This window comes from Diuraphis noxia, unplaced genomic scaffold (genome assembly GCF_037042655.1).
Source record: "Diuraphis noxia isolate RWA-SAM2 unplaced genomic scaffold, SU_Dnox_SAM2 contig0002, whole genome shotgun sequence".
In the NCBI taxonomy this organism is placed as follows: Eukaryota; Metazoa; Arthropoda; class Insecta; order Hemiptera; family Aphididae; genus Diuraphis; species Diuraphis noxia.
Genome location: NW_028301712.1, coordinates 9,034,119 through 9,059,706, shown reverse-complemented (window position 1 = coordinate 9,059,706; position 25,588 = coordinate 9,034,119). Strand labels below are relative to the sequence as shown.

Genomic DNA, 25,588 nt, shown 5'->3' with positions numbered 1-25,588 from the left:
ATTATAAAGTGCTGATATTTTAAAAACTCGTATGCAAACAATATAACACGGATTCTCAACCCACCACCGAGCCCGACTCATCATGTGACCAACACATATCACGCGTGTAATCACTAACCTAACCAGTGGAAGGGAACATCAGACACAGAGTTATCACATCTTATTATCACTTTTTCTTATCATATTAATGGTATACAGGCTAAAGCACCCGAATTTCTGTCGCAACCAACATATATTATTTTTCGTGTGCATGCGGCGGGACGCCGTCGACAACGTGTGCCGAAAAAACTAATGGAAAATTTAAAAATAACGGTATAATACCTATATACAAATTAAAAATCATTTATAGTCGACGAACTCATTGTATGTTCTTATAAACATTAAATACAATTCCTCTTTACAAAGTAAAAATTGTATGTACTCGTCGAACCCGTTGGAGCTGTATGCATTTGTATGTACAGTGTACATACTGTGACCGTGAGTGTCACTTTACAAACTAGTCGCACTATTCTCCTATTCCATTCTCGAATGCAAAAAAAATGTATATTGAGAATTTATTGAGGAAAGCATATATACTGTAATAACATATACTGTCATAATCTCATTGCCCTACACGGCGAAGTTGTACAGGACGAATAAGTTAAATCATTTATTTGCTAAATATTTTTTTTATTATTTTTATATACATATATATTCAATACAGGGAGTTAAATGCAACACCCAACAACTACATGATTTCTCCAGTATATAACCTAACACTGAGAGAATACTATATGAAGATTATTTAGAGGCGGTGTTTACTTCTCGTGAGAGGATATTGGATTGGGGGCCGCGAACTCCATCACTTTCAAGACAGCTTAATATTGAATAAGATATTGCTTTTGCTATATTGATGCTTGACAACAATACGGATAATTAAATTCTTTTAGATGACACCTTAGTAAGCTTTATCATTATTTTAGAAAAAAAAATATCATAATTAAAATCATAAGATAAACTAATATAAGTTAAATAATAATTGTAGTTACAGTTGACACTTCGAGATATTTTTTTATCAGTTACGACTACACACACATTATATATCCATGCAGATGATGTACAGCCTCTCGAGAATAGAAAATATTGAATCTGAAGTTCAAAGACGTCGTCGCCGAATACATTGGGTTGTTATGATTTCTCTAGTGAAACAATATAATTTATAATGGAAAGAATTCAAAATTTAATTTAATTTTTACTCATAATATAATTTTTATTCTAACCAAACACTAGTAGTTTTTATTATTATAAACGTAATTGCACATTTGTCGGCATCCCTCTGATTTATAATGGTTCTTTAGAACTTGAACTATAAAAACCAATAATTTATGTGTAAGTTTTCGTATAATATAACGTATATATAATCGTTTTCGAGTTGATTTTGAAATTAGTCGTGTTTTAAACGTCGAAAATCTCTCTACACAATATCCAGTAAAATAAAGGAAAAATAAATATAATGGATAACGATTCAAATAAGTACCTATTTTAAATTGTTGTCTTCAATTCTGATAAGTAACCTTTTCTTTTTATTCACTGAAGTAATAAATATTTACTTGAAAATTACTTCCGAAAAACTTAAAAACCCTTCTTGTGGGGAAGAATGTGAATTAAAATCACTATGTATAAACTAAAAAAAAATTCTATTGTAAAAAACACCATTTAACAAACCTCAACAACAGTTGGGTTGATTTCATCCCTTCAAAATTTAGTAGTACAAAATTTAATTTTTTAATATTAAATATAGCTTTTTACTCCGCTTCAGTGTTGAATATTGGCTAAGAATGCTTCACACAGAAATATACCAATTAGAATACGGTAGAGGGCACGGAATTCTAAAATGTACCTATTATAGAAGTCTCACTAGAGGAAAGGTAAAAATTATTGACAGCAATTCATTTTGTAATACTTAAATGAATGTGTAAGAAACTAGATAAACATATCATAATTAAACATTTAAATTTAAATGTAATACGAAGAAAAAAGTTAACCTCAATTTAATAAATAATCTTGATTTAGCTGTAAAAAATTTTCAAATAAATTATATAGAACATGAACGCATGAATAACTTTTATAATAGTCCAATAGTTGGAAAATGTTAATAATTTTCTATGTTCCTTATATTAATTTAAGAAATTGTTAATAAATATTCGTTAGTTTAAACTATTTGTTCCATCGTTGTACTATACTGTACCGACACCGACTTGAGTCGAACCACTACTCTCTCTTTACTAATTTAAAATTTTATATACATCGATCAAAATATCTATTGTTTCCAATACGTATGTAACACCCCGGTTGACGGTAAGCATTTTTTATTGCTAGCGGAGTGGCCTACAGCGGCAGTTTTGCTGTTAACACACGTTTGTCAATTCCTTAAAATGTGGTACAATTTATTCAATGGCTTCCAAAGTATCTGGTGATATACCCTATAGTAAATACCCAATAAATATTTTAACAAGCCCTGGCTTACAAACACCAAATTTTCCGTTATAGGTCGTTATGTCGTTCTTCATCCACCGGACAGAGTCATTCTGTTCTAGATACCAGCCACCTTTACGAACAAAGAGTTCGAGGCAAAGTGCTTTCGCTCACTCCGTGTTTTTAAAGTCTTCGTGCTTTTATTTATCTATTTAATTTTTTCTCAATGCTTATACATATTATTCTTTTCTACCTTCAACATTTACATAATGTTTTAATGCGTACAATATTCGGTACTAAATGTAATTTGGTCGCCCACTAAAAGAAGCATGCAGGTGTACATTTTGTGTGCACTGCAGTATGTGCAAGGACATTCTGCTACAAAACTAGTCTTAATAAACATATGAAAAATGATCATGGTATGAATTTATTTTTATTTTTAATCCAATAGTAAAGTTAATGTATGTGTTCAATGCTCATGGTTTGTACAGTGAAAACTCTTTATAACGAAAAACTCTATATTACGTAAATAACATTAAGTTAACTTATAATGGTTGGTTTGATTTAAAACCTATTAATTACTCTCTATTACAAAAACTCTCAATAACGAAAGAAATCACATGGTACCTTCAGATTCGTTATAGAGAGTTTTCACTGTATTTATTTTTTTACTATCTATTCAATATTAATAACTAATATCTAATTTTTTCCTAGGTTTCGTTAACGTTCCGGCTCATATTCAACCCGCTGAATCGATTGCTCAACCCGTACATGACGTACTAGTACCGTATTTTTTCGTCTCCGATCTCCCGACCAAAGGTTTAACTGACATTTTTCTATTCGATGACGAAATGTGAATAACAGTCATAGAAATATTCGAACGGGATGATGAAATACAAGACGCTAATACAGGTAAGTTTTATTTTATTTAGATTTTTAAAATACCCACTGATTTCATTTATCCGCCGTGATACGAACGTGTTAAAAATTATGTGATATAACATTTAAAGTATGTTTACCAATATAAATAGGTTTTTCAAATTTGATTATTTTATTCTCTGACGATACAACATTCAGTTTTTCATTGTACATATAGTACAATGTTTAAAATAAATGTTATTTTTGGTCATTCAGCATTAGATGTGTTCAATCAGTAGTATGTAAATCTGAAAGGGTACAGCATTTTTTTTTTTAAGTTTCCTCTGGCGGCTCAGCTGTAGGTGAATTGACGTGTAATGATATCGGCAATCCAAAAGCACGCTGCACGCTACTAATTGTATCTTTTACGGTGGTAACATGACAGACCAAAAGAAAACGACTGATGATATTTGTTACTGACAGAATGAAAATTACACAAATCAATATTGTTGACAACATCAATAATAGTTATAACTGGACTGTCTGGACCTCTGGACTATAAGAAGTGCTACCGTTGATCGAGGTGACTTGCTTCATGAACAATGTCTATGGTAATCATTATCACACATGCATGTATAACTGGCCAAACGCGGATAAGTACCTCATCATTCATTTTAGTCAAGATGTCTTGATAGTTATTTTGAGCATACCTATTTTTAACTAATTCAAAAAATACTTTATTCAAATTCTCCAAAACGGTATGTTGATTATTCCTTATGGCTTAATACGTACATAATTTCAAAAATATATAGAATTTACTATACAGATTTCATTTTCTTTCAGATTTGTCTATAAATTACTTATTATAACTATAAAAAAAAAAAAAACAATTTCAAGTATTATAAAAATTAAGTGTTTAATAATGCACTTTGATTTTTTAGGTAGATCATTCAAATGTTCTGAAACCAAATTGCCATCCTTCCGTAAAAATGATTAATAAATGGTACCGTTAGTCACCAAGTAGATATTTATTATTATTCATTGATTTGAGTATAATAACATAATATTAAATAGTATGTAATTAGTAGTTACTAATTACTAAGAACCATGAACAGGAAAAATGGTATTTTTAAATGCCAAAACAAAATATTGATTAAAAATCTTATTATTCAGTAAAATAACTTAGAATTATGTATAGAGGGTAGGGTTAAAAAAAGTATTATCGCGGAAATAACCTCTAAATGTTGATAATATTATATGTTGTAAGTTGTCCATTATTATGGATTCAGAACACGAAACAGTGGAATTTTCAATTTAGATTGATTGCTTCTTAAGTTTGGTGTGACTATAACCTTCACAAAAAAAACTTTGTGAACAAACTATGTTCATATAGTTAAAACTTGTTTTCAAAATCTTAGTTTAACGTTTATTCGTTTTTAATTTAAAATATTTTCATTATTGTTGCAGCACAGAATTATTCAATGATTACAGAAAACATAATAAATTACTTATATTACCAAACATGACTATGACACAATTATTTGAAGATTCAATAATTATTATTAGTGTTTGGTGTGTTCGTTTATCGGTGCACTATCTACTAAACTCTGTACCACTGATCAGAAATAATTTCTATTTGAGTCCGGAAAATTAAAATAGTTATAAATAAGGTAAAAAAAAATAATAATAATAATAAATTGATGATAAATCTTCGTATTTTTATAACAGTAATACGAAGATAAAAAAATGTAAGATGTGTTGTCAGTCCGTTTAAACAATTTAAGCCAATTGTGTACCATTATCCTATACAATGTATGGTATAAATAGGTATAAAACGTTAATAATTACTATAATTTGCTTTCTTTAATATTTAAATTTATATTAAACACAAATTTAATTCATACAATGCATTCGATTATTTTTAATGCAAACGTTTATTCTTATAACAATCTATACATTTTACGATCATGCGTACAAATCGTTATTTTTTTGTGGATTAATTTTTTTACCATCTAAAAATATAATTAAATACATATAATGTTTGAGGTTTTTATATTATATATATATAAAGATCCATAACTAAGATGATCAAAAAAATGTTTGTCTTACTCAGCTGAATGTTGCTGCTAAACGCACATGATGGTTCATGCAAATTTGTTTTCAATGCCTTACATGGTTTTAATAAGATACTAATGTATTCGAAGAAATTTATTCTTATAAGGAGAAAATTACACAAAAAGTGATTTTGGTGTACGGTTGGTTGCAATGCTTAACACGTTCGTTTGTGCTAGCTGAATAAATGGCTCTATTTCCACGTGTTTATGCGATAATCCAATGCGCAAAACTTCGAATAGCCATGTTGAAAATTTCATGTTTTATGCATAAACCTAGATTTGGGGTGCACTATAATGTATTAAACATCATTTCGCTAGAAAACTTGTAAGTAGGTACACCATCGCCTAAAAGTGGTCTAGTGCATCAATCAGTGGTTTAAGTGCCTCGTTCAATGAATATCGATCGAAGTATTATTATTGTTACTAATTTATTTTTGTTAATATAATAGATAATAAATTAATAATTTAAAATGTAGTTTAATGTGTATTTAATGTGTAGTTTGTTTTAGATTTAGTGGTTAGCGTTTTTTTTTTTTTCAGTAGTTCAGTTATTAACACTAAATATGACAAAAATGTGATTTTTTACACCCTTCTTAATTAAATAGAATTTCCAGTTTCTCCATTGAAGTATTTCGTACTGAAATCCATAAGAATATCCATTATTTCGGGAGATATCGCAATAGGTAAATTCTCACGGGACATATCGTATATATTATATTATTTATTATTATTAAAGTGAAACGTACAATCATCAATTTGAAGTGGATTTGATTTTAAAATATCAATATAATCAATAGTATACCAGTATGTAGAAGTTGTAGAACTGTTGATACATGCCAATATTTTATCAGTCGACAAAAAAGTAGCATTAGTATCTATATAAATATCAATCAATAATAATGTTTATACTAAAATAAAATTTATAGATTAGGTAGCTAAACCAATATAATGTCCAAAAAATATACATCTATACAAGGTTCTAATTAGTGACGATTACTAAATCCAACAACTAGACACCACTTATTTACTATATAACATATCATGTCATCTACCTATTGAAAATAAAACACCAAAGAATAATAAAATTGAAATAAAAAAAATTGAGTTAATGTATTAAAAACAGGACAGCTAGATAAAATATAAAACCACATAAACCAGTCACAACCGCCATACGCGTATATGTACGTATATTATTAATATAACACTCCTATTACATTAATAAATAACTCAATATTTTGAGAGTAGAGATAATTTCCAAGCCACACTTAACATAATTTACAATTTAATTATTATAAAGTTGGTACTTCATATATTTTTTTCACTTTTGTCAGTTTTTCCTCGGTAGATGACGGATACGATAACAATATAGGTATTGAGAAAAAATGAATTTTTTAAATAAAATTCACCTATTGCGACATCAAACGTCTGGATTACCTGGCCAATTATGGAATATGTTAAATGTATTTCAGGTAAAAATGGCTTTAAAAAACACCCATCACTTGGTTGTATCAACTATGTTCTTGACAGCTTGTCTCTCCCATTCGTTGGTAATTAATATTCAAAATCTAAACAAAATATTTTTGTATGCCCGTAAATGACATCCACGAATTCTATATGTATATTTTTTTAAAACGCACTCATTATAAAAATACTATATCTGATTTTTTTTAGAATTTAAAAACCATTTGTTAATTAATTTAAAGTAAATCAAGTAAAACATATACTTCAGTTTTCTGGGTAATATGAGTTAATTATTTTACTTTATTTATTGATATTTATTTTTGTAATTTTTTTTTATTTTGAATAAATAAATATACTAAAAAAAAAATATATATACATATTTATATAAGTGAAATGGATTTATCCAAGATTAAATCATAGAATATATTTAATTTGTTTTGAAATAAAACTTTGATAACATAGTAATTTATTTGAAATCGTTTTTGTTCTTTAAACAGAATATCCATTTATACAATTTGTCATGTTTTGAATCTCTTTATATCGTAATATATACTTTTGTTTTAAGTTCAATGTTTTCTGTCCTAAGAATGTTTAATAATTAGTTATTATTTTATTAGTTCTTTTACTAGTATCTAAAATAAAAACTTTCAAAAAACATGTTATCACGATACCTAGCAGGTTTACAAAATAGCAATGTTTATTAAAAGGTTTATTGTTCAAGTCTATAATTTATTACTAGGTTAAATAATAAATATTTTTAGTTTATTTTAAAATTCTTAAAGTACCTAAATTATAAATTTTAATTCAAGTAATGTTTGTATCTTTATCGAATAATACATACATATAATATATATATATATATATATATAATGTATTTTTGTAATTATTCACATCTGTATGTTTTTAATTTTTTTATTTTTATGAAGGAAAAAGCCTCGGTAACGTGACCATTGGCTTGTTTTTAAATGATAATGATAATTTAAATTAAATTGCACAATTCAATATCTTTCGAAAATAAAATTATATTTTGGATAGATTCTTCGTCAGGGCCCAGTTCGTCATGAAGGTGTTCAGTATGTTTTTAATTTTACAGTGTATTACAATAATAGACATTTCAAATAGAAAAATTATATTAATTAGAAACTTTATTAGGCAGATAATTACTAATTTGGGCCGGAGGAGAAGTATTGGCACCATGGTTCCTCCTCCGATTCTCGATACTAACGGAAAAAAAAAAAAAAAGGTAATTACTAATTACTTAATTTTTGGTAGCTTTTTATATAGTATTATAAATCACTTATATTAAGTCAGTAACATATATAATATATATTGTATATACATGAACATTTTTGGCATTCTCATGTCATAGCCGTTTAATTTTGGAACTTAAAAGAATCGAATCAAGACTTAGCATCACTTGATATTACAATAATGGTTTTATTCCACGTCTTTCGATAACATTTTATGTTGACAACGTCATGTTAAATGCTTTAAAATTAAAAGAAAGAGCTGGAAAAATGTTTAAAAAATACTCATTAAATGTGTTTTCGTCGACATAATGTATACATTGTTTTTTTTTTTTTTTTAATCTTTAATCTCAATAAATGTCAACGAACATTTATACTTTATAGCAATATAAAATTTTCTGAAAAACGTGTACCTAACTAACATTTAAAACGCTTCTATTATAAAAGGTAATGCTTGGTAGATTAAAAAGAAAAAAGTAAAAACTTTTGTTTATGATTTCCACATATTATGACGTGATTAGTTATTTTAGTTATTGCGCTATATTTTCAGCTCAAATTGTCTCAAAACTTTACTTTTGCCGTTTCCGTCATTACACTATTCATCAATAAACGAGAATAAATCCAAATTTCAAATTTCGTTCAAACTAAAAAAATTATAATTGAATTTGCCTTTTCCTTTAATACGAAACCATTAAATAAATACCGAACTATATTTCGCTTAGATTTAACGGAAACATATTTAGTGTGTCCTACTTACCCTGTGAAATTTATCACAGAGTTTGGGAGAAGTGGTGAGTATTAACTATTAATATTGACAATATGAGTTTATAAATACTTATATAAGTACATAATATGATTGACTTTATTGTATCCTGTAATATTATTCATTCAAGTTCAGATATTTGAATTTCAAACTATACTATATATATATTTTCAATTATTCAAATATTTAAGGATGTTTAAGGCGAGGCAAACACATCACACATGTCGTCTTCAAATGGGTTCCTTTTTCCTAGTTTCTTCCCATTATAGATCATTAAAACTTAAGATACCTTTTTATATCATACTATAAATCAATACAAAACAGTTCAATGTCTATAATTTTTGAATAATAATATGCAAACATTTAGCATCACCCACAGGATACTTATCAGTGTCATAACAATGTTCTGTTTGTGATATATATGTATATTCATAATTAGATAATATTATATCAATGGATTTTTAGGATACTCACCAAGCATTTTGACTACACGCCCGGTGGCTCTGGTGTGGGTGGAGCTCAGGCAAGCGGTGTGCCGGCAGTGAGCCGAGCATGTTGTTCTGGACGATTCACGCTTGGATTTGTACAGCTTGAGGCCGATGAGTATGTACAGGACGACGATGAGTATCCACGGGGCCAGGAAGAATAGTATTGAAGACAGTTCAAATGCGTACGGCAGCTTGTTGGCCAGTCCACACGTGGACAGCTCTGGTATGATCGTGCCGTCCTGTTCGCGTCCGTACACAAGTCCCATCTGTATGGCCTGCACAAACCAATACGACACGTGGTTATTATCGTACACGACGCAATGCACTGAATGTTTTGCGGTGAAAGAAATGAAAGAAGATTACTTAAGTGTATTTTTTTTTTATATATATACCCTTGTCTGCTCTCTAGCACCCCTCCCCCTCCCATCACTTGGCACCAAAATACACAACCACGAGTGAAATTCGTTTCCACCCGGGTTAAACCTTTTTTTTTTGTTTGTTAGAACTTTGTAAACCTCTTTATGTGTGCGGTTAACGATGAAAATCCCGAGTCACCCTTTACCACCGCACTCTAAAAATATACGCAAATAAGTTTTCCGTTAAATCTCGGCAAGACAAATACGATATCAGCCATGACTTGTTTAATGCGTATTATCATAGACTCGAGAGTATAATTTAAACCCGTTTCGTTTGCGATGTATTCATAAATACAATACCAGTAAGTAGGTACCTATATAAAGCATTAAAGTACACCTAAAGCATACTATAAATATTGTTTTTTTTTATCATGAACACTTATAATAGATGGCTTTACGCTAAGTTTATTGTTTGCAATCGGTAGCAGAATATATTATGATTTTTTTGTTTAGATACATCGGAAGATTTTTTCTATTATTTTTAGAAATAAACATCCAAGTATAAAAAATTCAGTGAATTTAACTATAGAATACGCAGACTATACATATAATATCTTGTTTCCGTATAATATTGAAAGTAATATCATATCAGAAATTTCGATTGTGTTTTCAAATTTCAAATGACTCTTATAGTCTAGTCTGAGTTCACTCTAAAAATATACTTTGTTACTATAGTATAGGTATATTATTTCTATTATTTCACTAATACACATATCTGAACTGTAATATTGTTCATGATTTTATTGCATATTGTAATCAAGTAGTTCATGGTTCACATACAATGAACTATTGAAGCCAGACAAATTGTTAGCGTCGGGACAGTTTGGAAAAATCAAATCCTATCATTAAGTTTTTCATTACATCATTGTCATTATTAGATTATTATACTCTAAATAGAGACTATAAAATTTTAATAATAATATTGAACGTCCAAAATATGGTACTAACCAAATTAAAATTCATCAGGAGTAACAATTCGCTGAATTATTAGGTTGTATAATGTATATAGATGAAAAAATAAAGTTTTTTTCTGGTGGCTGCAGTGACTGTATATTGTTATAAATTATAAATTATAGTACATTTATTCTGCTATGAAAAGTCATAGAAATATGATGTGTTATTATGAAGAATTTTCATCAGCATTTTACACACTTAATATTATAATGCTATAATATAAATAATAATATTTATTATTTTATAAAAGAGTTAGGTTTGATAAATATTTAATTTTTAATGAATAGATTGACTAAAACCATATGCACTGAATAAACTGTATTCATACTATTCGTATACATAATATTAATTAATATACTTAATGATCAGCTCAAAAAAATATTTGGAAAAATGCAAAACCCAATATTAAATATAAAATAATTACAGATTTAATTTCCGAATACTGTAATTTTTAAATATACAATAAACATAATATACTATTATATATAATATACATTCATATACATTATACATCTATATATTATATATATATATAAAAATGGAGACAAAAATGTATAACAATTCATCAATTGAGAACGGCTGAACCGATTACGCTCACTCTTTTTTTGTTTGGGTCGTAATTGCCAGGAGAAGGTTCTTACGGATGAAAAATTTGAGAAAGTTATCGGGTTAGAGAAATATGATGAGGGTGTGATGAAATTAAACTTTAAAGTGGCGCTATCTGCCCAGTAAAAAATAAAATAAATAATATTAATATGTTTTGGTAGTCAAAGGCAACCATTTAAACAAACAAGTGCACTCGAGAGCAGCTGGACTTATTTTTAGGATGGACATTTTTGTTTATTTATAAATGGTTGCTTTAGTGACAGTAATTATTAGCGGTTATTATTGTTCTGTGTTATTATTATAGTGATGGTTATAATATATAATATATATTTATCTGTTAGTCCTATATACATTCTTAAACAGCTGGACCGATTGCGACAAAATTTGGTACAGAATTTTATTAGACATATGGGCAGAAGATATGGTAAGTTAGAAAGTGTTATGCCTTAATATCATTGAATTGAATATTTAAATTGTCAACATTATATTGAAAAAACGAAGAAAATTACAAAATGATATACGGAATTGAATATCGTTGTGAGATTATAATATATTTTAACCACTATCTATCATTATGTATAAAAATATACTAATAGCATCATCACATGAAATGAATTTAACACACAATATGAACTATGGACCATAAATGAGATAGAATTTTTAACGGGCTACGAAGTACACGGGTTCAGCTAGCTTAAAATAATTACGGGGGTGTTGACCGGTATAATGCTTCAGACTTTGAAGTTATCTGACCATTACTCTGTATTTTACCGGAATGAAATAACATAAAATCGAACGATGGCTGACGCAAACTGAAAAATGCTTTTAAAATGTTTTCATTTAACGCAGAACAAAATAAAATGATATCAGTTGTATGAATCACATCTTAATATATAAATCTTCCCTATTATTAGGATGTGAATTTAGATGCCTAATTATCACTTATTAGTAGCACTATAATGGGATAAAAAATGTCATGTGGGTACAGAGTGCCCCAAAGCTTTCACTCAGCCATTGCTAAAGATGAAGATATTATTTTTCGGTGTGTATTTTACTAATTTAAATTATTTGAAATATAGTTACTTCTAAATATATATAATTCATCAATACATCCGATATTTAAATACATAATATAGGTATTTGTTTACCGTCAACTGCTACATACTTAAAACTCAGTTAAAATAATGTTGTCCATCATAGCTAATCTTCTGACATTCACTTACTCATAACATTGTCAGCGTGGCAGAATATACCAGGTTTCAAGTGGTCTTTTAGATTTAATCCCACCACGGGAAAATGAATAAAATATTGTATTAAAAAATAGCCCGGACAGTATTGTTTGGCTGAAAAAAAGAGATAAGTCTGCCCGTTGAAAATACAAATATGCTTCAAGCATTTTCAAGTTGATAGTTTTGTTTTAAATAATTTTATTTAGAATATTGAAAAATTTTGTGGAAACAATATTTGTTGTATCGCACACGAATGACGTATAATATGATCTATTACTTCTAAGGATAACGAAAAACCATCAGTAAACTAATATATTTTTTCCGCTTGAATAATTGGATATAGCAACAAAAAAAGTTTGTTGAAAACTTATCTCCCATAAAGAGCCACGTGAAACGAGTGAAGTAACTTTAAACAGTGATGGATATTTGTAAGCAAACGTGTTGGCGTATCCCTTGGTGTTTTTTCTTTATTGTTGATGTGCGACACATACTAGATAAGACGTAGTATAATAAAAAAATAAAAAGTAAATAAATAAATATTTCAACAACAGTTGCACAAGTTTAAAGCTAATCGAAATTGCTTTAACTAAATTGTTGTTTATTATAATAATAGTTTTAAATGTTTATTCAGGTAATCTTTATAAGCTCGGGGTATTTACTACAATATAGGTTCAGATGTACAATTCGTGCTTCTTTTATCTTTGTATTAATGTTTTTTTTTTTTTTTTTTTAATTCACCCTAATCTATGTATTTTCTGTTAATGTAGCGAAATAAATGAACCGATTACAATGGTTAAACTTTTAAGTTTAAAATATGGAAGAGTTTATAACAAAATCATTAGTTTAATAATGTCACAAATTAACTAAATATCTGGAAGTCATATTTATAAATGTGTTTAAGGTACCTATTAATTATGATGATCATAATTTTAAGTAACCTTTAGTTTACTTAATCAAATCATGTAAACTGTCATGTCTCTATAAATAAATCAGTATAATATATAATTCTTTTATTTTCAAAGCATTAGAATCTTTAACAGTGACATATTTTTATAGACAATTTTACGTCACGTAATATGTCTAAATTATTTTTAGATTCAGTTGACACTTAAATTACTTAAATTAGTTCTAAATAAAAAAAATGGTCATTTAATCAAAAACCGAATTGTGAATTATTAAGGTATACTTTTCTTTTGAGGTTATTCACTTTTATTTTTTTTTATCATTTATCATTAGTAGTTTAGCCAATAATTAACTATAGGTACTAATGATCTGTGGGTTATGAGCTATCGTTTTCGTCCTGGTGAAATTATTTATACTTGTTGCTTAAAATTTATTTGAAGCTACTATATGCTCACTCAAAGGATTTAGCGAATAAGGAAACTAAATTACAAGCCATTTAGACAAACATTAGAAAACGTAGGTCAGTCGAAATTAATTACTTACAAACTCTTGTAGAGAGAACTATAATTATTACTTAGACGAATATAGTACTCACCTAGCAGATTTGAACACGAACACTAGACTATAAACTAAGTTTTTTATTGAAACCCTTGGTTTTGTGGATAATAGGAATGGTTTAAAGTATAATGTAAACAGAAACACCTATCATTTACATAGTCGGTACTGAGGTGAGAGAGAATTGTTAATTTATAATTTTACGAGTTCCAATGTTTATATTATTTATAACAATAGTATAATAAATGTATAGGTAGGTATAACATTATTATAATGTAACAGAAGTAAGAGGAGTATTCAATTTTAGAAACTTAACAAGATGCTCTAATAATTCAATTTTTTTCAAATGCATTTTATATGTGATTCATTGTCATATTAACACTGTATAGTGGAATTGTATTTAATCAAGTTAGTGCTGACCTATATAAGCAAAATATACTCATTAGTATAATATTTTACAATAACTGGGAATTAAATTGAACACGAAGTTTGAATGCATTTAAAATATATTTTTGTGCTGGATCATGTCTAAAAACATGTAAATGTATAATGTAAGTATGTATATTTGTCCATACTCTACAAAAAAATTAAAAATTAAAAAATACATAACATGTAAGCGATCCTAAAAAAGTGATTCACAAGTAAAAATCTGGTCTCATTTCAAAGATTATAAGAACGCCTGCTCTAACCTTTAGCATCATTAAAATTAAAAACAAGAAATATTAAACTGTGATTTGCTTGTAATTTACATTGAATTTAAGGCTTTTTATATTAGAACCGCGTTAGGTTGAATAAGTATAGACCATAAAATTATGTGTGTTGAAATGTACAAGGTTTCGATTTGGTGTCACTGATTGAGATTTTTTGTCGTATAATGAAATTATAAGTCTGGAAACATTCTTTCAGTGCATAAACTGTTAAAGTTTTAAAAGGTCCATACTTCGTCTTAATGAAACAATCAGATTCTGTTGATAAAATTAAGAACAAAGTGGAGACAATCGTTGTAATTTATGGTTTTAAATGCGAACCAGATAGTTTTGGTTCTAAAACGTTAAATAAACCGAGAAAATAGTTTACCATAAAATACAAAGCGTTGCTTCTTTATGTTGGTTAACCCAGACTTTTATTTTTACAACTATAAACAAAACTAAACAACTGTCATATTTTATTTTCATTATGTTTGCTCGATCATTGAAATAATAGACATATAAATAGCTGTATTAAATAGTTTTTGTTTGAAATAAATACAGTATCGTACAATAAACATTTTTAACGAAATTGATTAAAAATAACATTAAATTGTTCTCAAATATTTAAAGAAATTACGTATAACAGTGAAATAATGAACAGAATATTATATCGGTACAAAATTCCATCTTTCAAGCATGTTATAGTGGTTATTAGATTTGCCCTTAGTGATCTAATATTAACGTTCCTGAATAGGTAGGCACATAGGCCCACATAGTTGCTAAATCTATGAATGCATCACAGAGCCGTGGGGGGGGGGGGGGTGAATCCCCCCACACTCTTTAAACATAGACCAACTTTAATCGATACATAAAATCTTTAAAACACATATTAAGACTTAACAAAAATAAAAAAATTAACAAAAATTATAATACTATTTTTTTACTACAATATCAGTAACATATTGAAACATTTTAATTTCATAATCTTGTAAAATAAATAATAATTGACACATTTTAAATCAGCATAATTTTTCTGGGTTTCATACAATATTTATTCAAAATAGTGTCGGTGTTTATCTGATTGAATAAATCTTTTTCAATATTCAACAAAGATAAATAACGAATTATATTATACGACCAAATAGTTATACATTATTTCAGGAAATTTCCCATCGTTTAAAAACATAAATTCATAGAATTTCACTAAAATAATAATAGTTATAGATATAAAAAACAGGGGGTGCTAAATTTTAACTTGGGGTGCTAAAGACCTTTTTGCACCCCCTTAGTTGCGCCACTGAGTAGGCATAATGCGTAAATATCTTTGAATGAATTTTAATTTATCTACTATAACTATTGAAAAACTTTACGAATTGGAAACGTTTTTCACCTTCGTTTTTCATTTGAAACAATGGCCACTGAGCTTTTAATTGCTTATGGAAAACAATCTAATATTAAAAGATCATCAAAAACACTGATAAATGAAAGTTTTACATAAAACGTAGTCTCAAGTCTGCACAAGCGTTTGGTATAAGCTTTGGAGTTTTCATAGTTAAATGAGAAATTTACCCTTCCAATGAAATATACTATGTTTTAACGGTTCATATGATATTATACTTGTTCGGATGTGTTTATTATTATTTGCTTTTTTATCACTGAAAGTAATATTTGAGTATAATTATTATTAGAAAACTTATATAGTATAGAACTTTTGATAAAAATTTTTCAATTAAATATGTAGGTACTTGACATTTTTTTAAAATTGTATATACATTATATAATATATAATTATATAATACTTAGTAGTAAGTACGAAAATATACTTATACAACTTTTGAGTACCTACTACTTATCTGTAATATTATGCCTGCATGTAAAATTATTGAAAAAAAAACAGTGTAATATATAAATTACAGATATGATGTTGAATTTTGATGCAAAATATTCATTAATATGTAGGCAATTGTGTATGATTATTTAGTTTTTTTAATGTTTTTTGTGCAACGATGAAAAATAAACATAATAAATAATGATATAATTAACAGTTACCTGAAGAAATATTTATTTTTCGATTGATTAAAAAAAATATATTTTTTTTGTGTGTTAAAAATTATCATTAATATCAATTAGAATACAAACATTGAATTGAAGTTGAAATTAACTTACCATAACTTACTTCAACTAACTATTAACAATTCGGGATTTATCACTTATATAATTTCTAAGCATATTGAATTATTTACCTGAGGAAAAGCAAGTGTCAACGCTATAACCCAAATGATTAATATGTATTTAAACGCTCTGGGTAGATTTGATTCTGTGTGTGATATAAACGGATGACAAATTGCAACGTATCTTTCAATGGTAAACGCTGTAATTGTCAACACAGTAGCGTTCGTTGATGTTTCAGCAGCAAACCCTCTGATTATGCAAAACATCTCTCCAAACACATATGGATACCTAAAAATAGCAGAAAATAATAATTTTAACGCATTTTCAAAATGTAATAAATAATAATAAAGCAATAAACATAGTAATAGTATTATGTTAAAAACATGTAAATAAATACTATTTAATTTAAAAAAATATAGGTATGATTTTATTTGTTGGCTAAAATGCACTTTTCCACCCCATGCAAGTTTTTCATTTTTTTTTTTTTTGGAACTTACTAATGTTTACTATTTAAGAACAATAGTGCAATCAGAATTTGTCAGTCAGACTTAGTTTCGAAGTTATGGCCTTTGGAAATTCGCGATTTTGCGTTAGGTTAGGTATATTATTTTCTTTTGGTACTTAGGTATTCTAACATGTTTAAAACGATGGTGCCGTCAGTATTTGTCAGTAAAACTTAGTTTTGAAGTATGTTATTAATCGGTTTTCGAAATTTGCGATTTTGCGTTTTTTGAGCGCAATGCTACGTTTTCACGTCTTCTACGATTTTTCTTTTATTCTTGAGACATATACCTATTAATTAAATTATTAATGACTAATGAGTACCTTCTATTTATTTTTAAGCCTAGGTTTTTGTTTTTACTTATGGCACAATCATTGAATTTAGAATTTGAAAATATAAGAATACACAATTACTTTTAATAATAAAATTAGTTTATTAATAGGTGTTTATTATAATATATAATAATATATAATATCTAAAAATATGTATCGTCCTCACTCAATTCATCCTCATTATCGCCATTACCCTCATTATCATTTTTATCATTATCAACGTAATTGAGTTGAAAAGACTATCTGCAATTCTTAAGAACTCTATGAACGGATCGATATTTAATGCCTTGCATTGTTTTAAAAACATAAATTTAGAAAGGTATCCAGCTATGAATAAATTTTTTTATGATATTGAGGCAGTGAATATTTTACATGTCTCCATAGTTCTACGATCATGTTTGTGTGCTGGTTGGTATCTGGATCTTTAAAGTTAATGCTGTGGTTGACTTTAAAGTACTATTATTACCTTCATCATTCAAACAATCATATTATGCCTAAAAATAGTACCTTATTAATTAGTTTTTTATTTATAATTATTTTTAAAATACATACTTTCCAGCAATTATTGTAGTATTTAGTAGAATCCAATCTTTAATAATTTTAAGTAACGTTTCCTTATCCCTTTTTTTCAACGGGAACTAAAAAGCATCGATTATTACCCCGTTCAATGCCGCCAAATACCCACTGGCTTTTAACATGATGACATCTTTGGTATTTGCGCTTGCCATATTTACTCTCATCAATTTCGACTTCAACGAAGTCACCTCCGATTTTAGTTTTTTTTTAAAGTATGTGATCGAAAGTAACCTCACGACAAAAATTAGCCCAATCAACCATCGTATGTCGAGTTACGCTTAGTTCTTCCATAATGCACGTCTGGTTTGTTTGTTTTATTTCTAGATAAGTTAACAAAATAATGTTGGCAATTGACATGTGTGAATTTGAAAAAATTGTGTTTTTTCTTATTAAAACCTTGTATTCACATCTAATTGTCTTTTTATGTAGATCCATGTACTTTTCACGGTATCTATAAATAGAATATATTTGATTACCTAATATTATAGAATTTGTTCCAATGGTAAATAGTGTCATTCATACGTGTATATCTAATTTACCCCCAAGAATATGCATTTTTCACATGACTTCGTGCTACTAGTTGTAATTTATGCCCTCTAGTCACCTTCTTTAGGAATAAGGAGCCAATTCTGCAGCTTCTCGACAATATTAGAATTGAGATGATCACTTAACTCACAGTTAAAAATTTTGAAAATTTTAATCGAATTTTATGTTTCCATACTAAATAAAAATTAAACGAGTGTACAAACACGAGACTACGATAGGTTAACTTCACTGGAATGCAGCACTTGACGTAACTATATTTTAATTGAGTATTAAAATCTAGTTTAGTAGTTTCCCTAATAATATAATATAAAATCTAAAATTGTGTTTATAATTGAATGATTATTAAAATTAAATTATTATTAGGTAGGTAGGGACTAGGTATAATGCGAGAATTTATATACACCATATTGGCTATTTCTACTTCCAGAGGGTTACTGTAACCGAAGGCGAAATATACTTAATATGTCGCTTTAACTGGCTATTGAGTCTGGTGACTGGAGCCAATAAGTGGAAGGGGGTCCCTTTAGTTTGGAAATCAGAGCCACTATCTCTACTTGTGTTATACTTTAACTAACTAGGTTAAGTTCACTTGTGACGTCATCCACCAGCCCGCAGGTCAGGTGTGCTCTCCCCCCCCCCCCCCCCGCCACCCAGGAGAGATCGAACTTCTACTCCCCCCCCCACAAGGTTTGCTATTTTAGCCCCGGGGGTTTGGGGTACGATCCCCCATCCAACTCGTTAATTTGGAGACCAAAACCAACAGGCGTAGAGAGCGACTTAACTATTGTCATGATCTAACTTGTTTTCTGTACTTTAATTATATCTTTGTGGGTATGCGTAAAAAACGCAAAATTGCAAATTTTGAAAACCGATTAATAACATACTTCAAAACTAAGTTTGATTGACAAATACTGACTGCACCATCGTTTTAAATATGTTAGAATACCTAAGTACCAAAAGAGAAAAAAAATAAAATCGTGGTAAATTATAGCGTATTGGGTATGCAAAAAAACGCAAAATCGCGAACTTCCAAAGGCCATAACTTCGAAACTAAGTCCGACCGATAAATTCTGATTGCAACATTGTTCTTAAATAGAAAACATTAGTCAGTTCCAAAAAAAAAAAAAGAAAAATTTGCATGGGGCAGTAAAGTGGATTAGTTCCTATTGTTTTATTTTTAAAATTTTTTTAGTACGTGTTAAGTAACTAACTGATACACACATACATTCCAGATTCATCGATTGTCACAGATAACTTATTACAGATACTTCTGATAGCAGTATCAGACACTGAAATTAAGAAATTATGTTCATTTATTTCTTCTCCCCACAAACATAGTAGGTACCGATGTAGGTGTAATCTCTCTCGTCGACATGACTGTCTATTAATTATGAACATTTTCGACACAAACTATTTCAACACAACTTCCTCACAACCACAATCCAATGTTAGCAAAACATTTGCAGAAACAACCACAAATTCATTATTGACGAAGAAAGATCAAACTATACTATTTAATACAATTGAAGATATCCCTCAAATCGAATACATAAAAGCATTCAGTTAATCAACAATGCCTAATAATACAGAAACTGCATCACGTATATTTCTATTAAAAAGTTTCGTATACACTTTTCCAGCAATAATACTTTGATCTGCAATCAAATAACAACATTTTCAACTTAATGATAGAAATCAAATTATGTCACCTAATCAGAGCTTAAATTAAAATGTAAGCAATATGTAAAACAAATGTTTATTAATAACTAATGACCAAGTAGCTGATGTTTTAAGTTCAATGCGAAAAAAAAATAAAAAAATATTTTCACTATAATAACTAATAAGGAATGACTATGAATGTATTAAAAAGTGATAATCATTTTAAAATGTGAAACTCGTAACAACTGTAATATTTTATCGACATATATTATCCTAGGGTTATGATTAATGAGTATAAAATACTAATTTAACCTAGGTTTTTAGAAAACATATGATATTTGTATCACTTATTTTTTAACCCAAATACACTGATGTTTTAAAAGGCTTCGTTAAGTAAGTTTCATTATTTGAATTTAAAATCGAATTAATTCATTTAAACTTGCTCATATTATAATAATAGTATTGATATATATTTAATTTTTGGAAATGTATATGATACTCATTTATGTAATAAATAAATTATAATAAAGGTTAATATAGTTAATTATATAATTTAATTAAAAGTCAAGCATCAAAATGTTATATATTTATATATAATATACAGATTAAAATAAAACTAATTTTTTTTTTTTATGTATTGATCAACAAATATTTAAAATACCTACTAATAATTACTCAAATGATTTTAAAAAAATGTAACATTGTCTAAACTTTAAGTTATATAAAATTTGATGGGTTGAAATATAACTATGTTGACGTATATTAAAAACTCAGATATTAACTTATAATGTAATAACTAATAAGTAATAAGTAATAATAAATTACTTTATTTAAATAACTCGAACTCAAATATTTAATCATTTAAAGAAACAGACATTTTTAGTTAATTTAAAGTGCATGGTTTCATTATTATTTAATTTAAATATTCTAAAGATAGAGGAATAATAATAACCTTTTGTTTTTCTAAATGTTATTATAAAAAAATCATCTTTTTAGCTTTACACGTAGATAATCATTTTCGTAACATCTGTTGTTTTTAAAACAAAAACATCTTTATCCAATACAGGCTTAAATTAGCATAGATTACTTAGTTTTTTGTGTCCTAAATCAATATTATTAGACTACAGAATGTCGAATCTTGATTTTTATTTTACACCTGAAATGGATATAATATTATCAAATGTCTACTTCAAATATTATTTTATTAGATTGTACAAACGTCAAACACCCTCATTTACGATACACACACGCACATTAACTATATATTTTTTATATGTCAAAGTCACTCAACTCCTGCAGTATGTGATTTTTTAGTTTATATTAGACGACTTGCAGTTATTCAAATGTGTCCCCAAGGCATGTTCTATAAGTTTTACTCGGTCAATAACGAGTATGTTTTATCGTCATAATACTATTATTTTACAACCATTATATCCTTCTTTGTTTATACTTTATAATATACAACTGTTATTTGTTATTTTAAAAACGTTCTTTCCCCATAAATAATTTATCATTTTGGATCGTTTTATAATTTTAATTAAATCAAATGCAGCTGCACATGCTAGTAGTTATTAAATATTGCTATACATATTAAATTCAAAATGGATGAACATTTTTTAAATATGATAGTTTTATTTTCATGTGAAAATTATATGAACGGAAATTTAAACTTGTGCTATACCTTATACGAGTATATCATTCTCATAAACTTAATTTGGGTAAAAATGCAATGGTGTGACTATTGACTGATCACTTGTTGATTTCAAAAAACTTCAAACTATATTGATAATATGTAGTAAATGCCATGATCACTAATAATTCTGGTTGCCAGTCCCCAAATTTTAATGAATTATTTTATGCCTTGAATTATACAAGATTATTAATACAAGTTCTCGTACTTCTTCCCATAATTAAGCGACGAATTTTTTTCCTTAAATACTTTAGTACCTATAAAGTTACAGTTGTATATGACATTTTTGTAGTTATAGATGAGCTGACAATGCCTGTCATCCTTAATTTTCTGTATAATTTTTAATTAATATATTATATTCATAAAGTGTATTTGATTTTTTCATTACTGAAATTATGGAAAAATATGGTTAGTTATGTGTAAAAAACTATCACTAGTCGTTTTTGTAGTGTGTAACGTTTTTATTTATTTGTTACTGTTATGTATGCCATTTTGATAAAACAATAGGTAGATTACTTATCATAAATACAGAAAAAATATTCATACTTTATTAAAAATTAATACAAGCAACTTTTACATGATACATTCTATGATGCTACAACAACGAAAATGTGTGTTTTTATCACTCACATTATCATTACACACCCCTATGTGACACACTCCGCCAGAGTGCGTCTCTAACTACCGCTTATTCAATTATATATTCTTGTCTTGGCGATGCAGTCACTTACAAAAACAAATAAAACATATTTCTAACACTTCTAAACTATTGTTAAATATGCTTACTAATCTAAAATTAGCGCAAAGGTTAATGATACCGAAGCTGTTAAGTGATATCTAATATAAAACCTCATGAACTTTTTTTTTCCTATTTAGAACCGACAGCGGAGAAGGGTCTGTTTGCACAATATTACTCCTCTGCTGCCATCGTTTATTAATGAAAAACATTTAACACAAAACTTAACAAATGAATATAACTACTTAGCGCAAGTAATTAACATCAGAAATCTTCTGCACTTCTTCACCTAATACTAAACAATATAGTTAATAATTATGATATGATATCAGTCCCGTTCGTCAATTCTATTCTCGGCCCCCGCCTGTCTGGAATCCCGTTCTGCTGATTTATCAAAGGAAGCTCAGTCGTTTAGAGCAGCTCTTGCTTCAGTCTCAGCTAGCCTCTCATCTTTTTCTTTGCATCTAAGAATGTCTTCAACCATTTCATAAAAACTCACGAACTTAAACACCAATACTCCGCGACCAATATAATTAATAAACTGATCGATTCCAATATGGCTGGACATTTACCAATCCAAGAAATCTTACATAAACCATCATGACAATGATTTTAGTCTCGCGAACCAATATTGAATGATGTAACAATAGCTTATCCCTTATCCTTGCAATTAACCTTGGGAACTCTTAAAAGATCAGATGGAGTTACTATATAAAATACGTTATAGCCCTTACAAACAAATATATCTAAAAGTATATCTATCAGGATGAAAACTCACAAGAAATGTTTGGTGCCGACTAAATAAGATCATAATTGGACATGTATAATGAAAAGAAATTCTATTTAAATGGACAATGACAGATTTCCCAAATTACGACTGTGGTGATCTAATACAGCTAATGTCATACATATTCAGTTTATGTTCCAAGAGGAAGTTTGACAGAAATGGCAACGGCATCATAAATTCCACTTCTAAACTAATGAATTAGATCTCGGAACTAGAAATTGACCTACCTAGGTTTAATACCTATAAGTGTAGTTTATTTTCATGAAACATTATCGTATTTTACATTTTTGAAAAAATGTTAATTTTTCAGTTTTACTTCATCTTAAAAATATTTTAATGATACTTTATATTTATGTCACATGTTTAAAAGCCTTGAAATACTTTTTTATGCCATAAAAAAAATAAAAAAAATAATTAAACAACAAAATAAGTTTGTATAATTGTTTAAAAAAAAGAAATCATAAATATGTGTATAAAAGTCGTACGTGAGTGGAAATACTCCAAAATAAAAGGTGAGAAAGTCTACTTAACCAAGCGCTCTGAAATGTAAAATAACTGGTTTTCTTGTATAATTGTGAAACAACGCCGTCTTTATTCTATCCTCTTCATTCATTTAAAAACTATTAATAATTTTAGACCGATATTCTAACTACAAACAATAATAATTTGTACAAATTGTGCGTATGTATGAAAAGCGAACTAACAATGGATATTTTTCGATACCGATTTAAAATTTATAACATGTTTCACACTGTCTAAAAGAAATGTATATTTTAGTCATTTGATCGTAAATATAATTATGTGACCGTTTTATCGTTGCTAGTATTTATTCAACGTATAAGTCAAAACTGACGTGTTCAGCAATAAATTGAATAATAATTCTAGCTCCACCTACAAATGGTGGACTCAAAATTATATTCTACTAAAGAATGTACAAATAATAAATATTATCATTCTTGCAAATGGGTTGTGTAACGTATTCAAAGCATTACATGAAATATACCTAATTGAAAACTACTCGTAAATAAAACTCGTTAATCGTTTAACTTATACGTATCTACTACACGCCGTAATTTTTTTTATTGATCTTGAAAATACATCGGCCACTTGAAAATGAATTTATATTTTACTTTAAAGATATCATATCACGCTTGAATTAAATAAAATTAAGTTCATATAAAATGTCTTGTGGGTTAGGTCCTAATGCCTTGGATATGTAACATGGTTGCGGTACCTAAGGTTCGAATTATTGTCATTCTGAGAACATATTGTGGTCATAATCTCTAATATATATAGGACCTATATTATAGGTAGATACTACATGACTCAAAGAAAATATCCCTTATTAGTTATTTGCGAAAAAAATCGTTTAAAACATCAACTAAAATTAATGTAAATAATAATTTCATAAAATTTAACCTACCATAATATATATTTATTTTTACTTGTATCATGTACATATGATGGTCGTAAGACGTTTCGTATAAGGTGTTTGGGAGGGGGGGGTGGATACCAACCAATCTAATTGCAGTAACGATAAAATCCCTTTAAATACATTCAATGTAGTTCATATATTATCATTTACGAGATCATATTATTACATAGTGTGGTGTAGAAGCAAATACATCCGTGAATAACGAAATGACCGGCGAGTGTGTGCGGTTAATGTTTTCGGCAATTAATGATGCACGATGGGAACTCACCATTTTATCTCTATAAGCTAGGTTGGTGTTTTATAACGTACTACGTTACGTGCAATATTATAATATTAATATTATCACGATTCATTACTATGCGGTGCGCCAGTGATACCTATACATCATAGCATTGATATCTACTCTATAATTATTA

At 28.1% G+C, this 25,588-nt stretch overlaps 1 protein-coding gene across 2 annotated transcripts in view; it reads right to left on the bottom strand.

The window, feature by feature from the left end:
- LOC107166160 (pyrokinin-1 receptor-like) overlaps nt 1-25,588 on the bottom strand; it is a 60,377-nt gene that overhangs the window by 8,254 nt on the left and 26,535 nt on the right. For both annotated transcript variants that reach the window (XM_015514713.2, XM_015514712.2), the window contains exons 4-5: nt 16,981-17,197; nt 9,372-9,660 (exon numbers count right to left, since the gene is read on the bottom strand). In XM_015514713.2, coding sequence (XP_015370199.1) covers nt 9,372-9,660; nt 16,981-17,197 — 506 coding nt within the window. The remainder of the gene's footprint in view (nt 1-9,371; nt 9,661-16,980; nt 17,198-25,588) is intronic.